We start from the raw sequence: 4,971 nt of genomic DNA, 5'->3' as shown, positions 1-4,971 counted from the left end.
ATATAGTCATATGTGGTGTCTTGGTATGTTTTTATAACACAATTGCCAAGCTCTGTGGAAACAAAATTGTATTGCTATCACAAAGTAAATACATTATTTGAGAGAGAGATGCCATAAGTAAATACATTATTTGAGAGAGAGATGCCATATGGAAGGTAAAAAAGCCTAATCTTAGTTGACAGCCCATTGAAAATACACCTCTTAGTTGACAGCCCATTGAAAAAACACCTTGAATTTGAAGCAAAATAGTTTTCTCTTGCCACAGTGATATTTTAAATTATACATCTTAATTTGAATATAAAACTCGGGCTTCTGAAGACTGCCATGGAGCATTCATTTTGAACATAGAGAACGCCACGCTTGTAAAATGCCCAAACCTCTTCTTCCCCAAACAATATTACAATGAGAATGTACCTTGTTGGATTCTGATATTGAATTGGTGAAGCTCAGGGCTCAGCATTACCCCAACATAATTTCATCTTTATCAATAACCCACATTCTATCCTGGCTTAGCAGGTTCACACATGCTGTTTACAATGTCTCCTTCAACAAAAACAAAAATTGTGTTTACTCAATTACAAAACAAAACTAGTAACAGAATATAACAGCAGAGCTCAACAATGTTTTTACAATATAATGGCATACAATGATGACTGCACTACTATGACACTGTTATCAACTTCCTAAAATTGGCTAATTTTAGAAGGGGAAATTGGGGAAGTTTGAAAGTTTCATAGATAGAAAATATATAAAACTAATTTAGATTCATCTTGATTTAAAATTTACTACATGAAATATATATATGTATATAGTTTTACTATTTACATTAAAGATTTTTGTTTTAATTTTTTCTAACATATTATATAAAACCTCACTATATTTCATATAAATTTTTTAGTGGGAAAACTTATCATAACTTAGTTCTCAAATCAGCAGTGAGGACAGTCATCACTCATTGTTATCAGCGATCATCATTATTCAAATAAAATTATGTCCCCTAGAATAATTCATTGGTGGTCAGTAAGGAGCAGGGTTTCACTACTCTCTGATACTTTTGGGTCTTGGCCTATTGCCCTGTTTCCTTACTTCCCAAGAAAACAAACTCTTAACCAAACAAAAACAGTTTTTGAACATTACTCTAAGCCCACTACATCTTATAGGATGCAGACCCACTATATCTTACATAATGCGATGCTCCAAAATATTATATATTTCCATGTTTTTTAAATTAACAATTTATAAAATAAACCTCGTGAATATTATATATTTCCATTATTTTTGAATTGCCAATTTATAAAATAAACCTCATTTCATTAACGTGATCATATACATTCCCAGAAAATTTAAAAATTCAAATGAACCGCTGAACAAAATACACCTCATTTCATTAATGTAGTTATATACATTCCTAGAATATTTAAAAATTCAAATAAACCACAGAACCAAAATACACTTTATTTTCTGTGTTGTAAAATGACCTCATTTCTAGGGCAATTACAGACATTCTTAGAAAATTCAAAATTCGATTAATAAGGGGAAAATTCATGAAGATACACGGACCTGTCATTGAGACCCAGCCGGAACTGCCTCCAGCAACCTGGAAAAGTAGAATTTTGTAGCGGTCATGTCTCGCCGCCGTACCACCCACCCTGCAGCTTTCAGAGCTGCCTCCACATCCTCTTCCGAGTGCAAATAAGCTCTGGTAGTCTTAGAAGGCCCGGGGAAAAGTTCACCAATCCTCTTCAGAATACTGTAATACCAGGTCTTCGGTGCAAAGCTCAAAATCAGCCTTCTTTCAGCCAGAGAGGCAAGATGCTGAATCATCCCTGCAGCTTTGTCTTGTGGGTAATGAATCAAAACATCCACGCATGCCACGGTGTGATATTTCCCATCCAGTGACTCCAAGTCCCGGGTTTCGAACCTGGGTTTCACAAGTTTCGAACCCTCGTTTATCGATTCCTGGGCTCTCCTTTCTGCTTCGGCCACCATTGCAGAGGATATATCGCTAGCAGAAACTATGGCTCCCTCCATTGCCAAGGGAATCGATAAGCTTCCAGTCCCACAGCCTGCATCACATACCTTAATGCCCTCCAGAGGCCCATCATTCTTCACCATTTCCAAGATCTTTTCCACAGTCTGTGCATGGCCGACACGGATATCCATCTGAACTGAGTTCAAATCATCCGCTTGGCCATAAATTCTGTTCCATCTATCAAAGCCAGTCGTATTGAAATAGCTTCTTACCTCTTCTTTGTCGTCTGACTTTCTCGTGGTCTCAGGGTCTGCGAACGAGAGCAACGCTACGACAGCTGCGACCGTAGCGCCTCCCACTAACGGAGCCGCCATTTGAATAGCCCTGGGGTCGTAATTGATGGACGGAACAATCTCTGCCAGTTTCAATACATGTTCACTGGAGTGAATCGCTGTTGGGATCAGTCTTTTGCTGATTGCTAAGTGGTTTTGGGGCCGGCCAGCATTGAAGGGTTTGCCAATGGAGGGATTGTGGGAGAATGGGGAGAACAGGGGACTTGCTGTTACAGTGTTCGCCATTGCCATCTTCAGTGGCGAACTCTGCTATGGGTTCTGAGACGTCAGTTCATTTGAAATGTAGATATCAGATAAGTATTATGTGTGAGGACGAAAATTAATGGTTCCAGATAAGATGGGCATCCAATTACTCCTGGATCGGCCTGATTACTACTGCAAGAACTTTTTACCTTTTTGAAATGGCGGGAATCCATATGTGCCGTGATGAGACGTTAAAAGGGAATATACGATACGATAGCCTTTTTTTAAGGAATATTTTAAATCCGTAGTTTATTTTTTATAAGTTTCGTAGGGTTTGGAAACAGTTTGATACAAGGAAACTGTTTGATGGTCTAAAACTCAAAGGTATCTAGAAAGAGCGAAAGATTGTCTTTTTTAAAAATATTATCAGTGGATGTATTTATAGTAGGGATTTGTTGAAATTATAAGTTTGAGTTTTGAATTTTCAGAGAGAACGGGTTTTTCAAAGCAAAGCATGGAATCCATAAACCAATTTTAAACAACAAAGATCAAAATTTAGCCCAAAAATAGTGGGCTGAAAAACTCTAAAACATGTAATGTTTATTTATGAGTTTAAGCCTTATTGATATGGGCAATTCTGATATAATTATTCTCAATCTATCACAATGTGTTTTTGAGTCAATGTTTCCAATCAATAAATGTGGTTCATCATCACGACACTAATAATACTCATGTTTAGACAATATATTTAAACTCATTTTGAAATGTTCAACAGAAGTAAAACAATGCCAAGACAATCCACCATGGGTAATGTAAATGAAGTTAATGTAAATTTATTTATGCATGAAGTTAATGTAAATTTATTTAAAATTTGGAATAATTAAATATAGGCAAAAAAATTGAACAAAAAATAGTAGTATTGGAATTAAGTCTGTGCTCGGTCAAAGCAAATATATCGGTGATTACATCACTCATTTTCAGTACAGTTGCATATATCTATTAACCATAAACCCATTACATTTTGATATTGACTCGTTAGCATCTTACCTATAAACTCATTACATAGAGAGGCTTCCGATCAAAAGCTTACATAAAACCAAAAAACACATTAAGACATATTGCATGCAGTTAATTCATGATCAGTCGCTAGCTTGTTGAGGATTATGTCCTGACTACTTGCAAGCACCTATAGTTGGTCCTGACCTATGGGTGAACCCCTATTGAGCTTGAGATTTGAAACAATTACCCTGAGCGTGTCTACTCCATCTTCCAATCTTTAGATCTCGTGTTGGAGGGCCAAGATTTGATTAGCATGTTTAATCTGTGCGTGATACATCTAATATAATTTCACTTGCAAGCCATAATTAGCCCTCTATAGGGCTTCATGAGCAGATAAGCAATGGGAAAATGGGTTAGCTATCAAGAAAGACTCTGAATTAGAGTCAGAGTTCATGATGTTATGTTGGAAAAGGCGTCGATTACAACAAGCTTCATGCAAGAATAAGCCAAACCACCCCAATCGAACTGTATACAGAAGAAAACTAACTAGAACTAAAAGATGAAACCAAATTGCATAAACATAACTTCTATTAATGATACCCCAATTGTATAATACATTGAGAAGGTCAAATAAACAACTTTCCAGGTCCCTAATACAGAGAGAAATCAACTAATAGGCTTTAGACCCAAAATTGACCAGCTTCCTTTGTACCAAAGGCTCTCACAAGACAATAAAAGGAATATATCTATAGACAACTAGTGACCCAACCTCTACGAACTCCAAGTAATGAGAATTAGAATTGGAAGTTTCCAAATAAAAGACCAAAAACGCAAAATTACCTTCAAACCAAGGAGCCCAAGACAGTTTGGAAGCGACTGCAAAGGAGAGGTCATGCTCTACCGAGGTGGATTGAGAGTTAGAGAGCCCTTTACAGCAAAATTACCCACATGCTGAAGTGTCGAGTCCACTATTGTGTTGCCCTAAGGATGAGAGCCTTGAATTAGAGACAGAGCTCCTCGCAGAGCTACTTGGAGGATGCTCACTTGGATGCCACAGTGAATTTCAGAGACAAAACTATTATCAAATTCTCGGGCCACAAAGGTGGTGGAGGAATGCACATAACATACTCATTCATGAACGGAGCAAGAGCTAGACTAGAGACATATTTATCGCTAATTCGCTTGTCCATCCACACAATTATCATCTTTTTACCATTAATTTCACTAGTCCAGCCACTAAAGAAATTCATCATGGATCTAAGTAGAGGACGATTCCAAGATTTTGGCAGATAAAATATGTAATTGCAAGCATGAGAGAGGAAGAGAACAACATATGCATGGCGGCAGATCACATGTGTTTCCACATCAAGAGAATTCCAATTTTTATCCATTAACCATAGAACTGAGCCTTCAGAAACCCTGATAAGGGGATATACACCATCACATAGGAGTGGGTGCATAAAG

General features: G+C 37.2%; 1 protein-coding gene across 2 annotated transcripts; it reads right to left on the bottom strand.

Annotated features, from left to right (window-relative positions):
• Positions 1 to 266: 266 nt before the first annotated feature.
• Positions 267 to 2,695, bottom strand: LOC149143984 (uncharacterized). Of its 2 annotated transcripts, none has more exons than XM_089448521.1 (2): positions 1,561 to 2,695; positions 267 to 543 (listed from the first exon to the last, which is right to left on the bottom strand). In XM_089448521.1, exon 1 carries the CDS (start codon positions 2,554 to 2,556, stop codon positions 1,564 to 1,566), a length of 993 nt encoding a protein of 330 aa, XP_089304647.1. In that variant the 5' UTR covers positions 2,557 to 2,695; the 3' UTR covers positions 267 to 543; positions 1,561 to 1,563. The 2 variants fall into 2 exon arrangements, with proteins under 2 accessions (XP_089304647.1, XP_089304646.1); XM_089448520.1 differs by having other exon boundaries at positions 268 to 540; positions 1,561 to 2,694.
• Between the last annotated feature and the right edge of the window lie 2,276 nt (positions 2,696 to 4,971).

Source organism: Pinus tabuliformis, chromosome X, assembly GCF_031772625.1.
Source record: "Pinus tabuliformis cultivar Carrire ecotype Pingquan chromosome X, CPIR1, whole genome shotgun sequence".
Lineage (NCBI taxonomy): Eukaryota > Viridiplantae > Streptophyta > Pinopsida > Pinales > Pinaceae > Pinus > Pinus tabuliformis.
Note: the sequence above shows the minus strand (reverse complement) of the source record. Positions and strands in the feature narration are given on the sequence as shown.

Coding starts and splice junctions, on each gene's coding strand:
- LOC149143984 (XM_089448521.1), bottom strand. CDS start 2,556: ATGGCAATGGCGAACACTGTAACAGCAAGTCCCCTGTTCTCCCCATTC.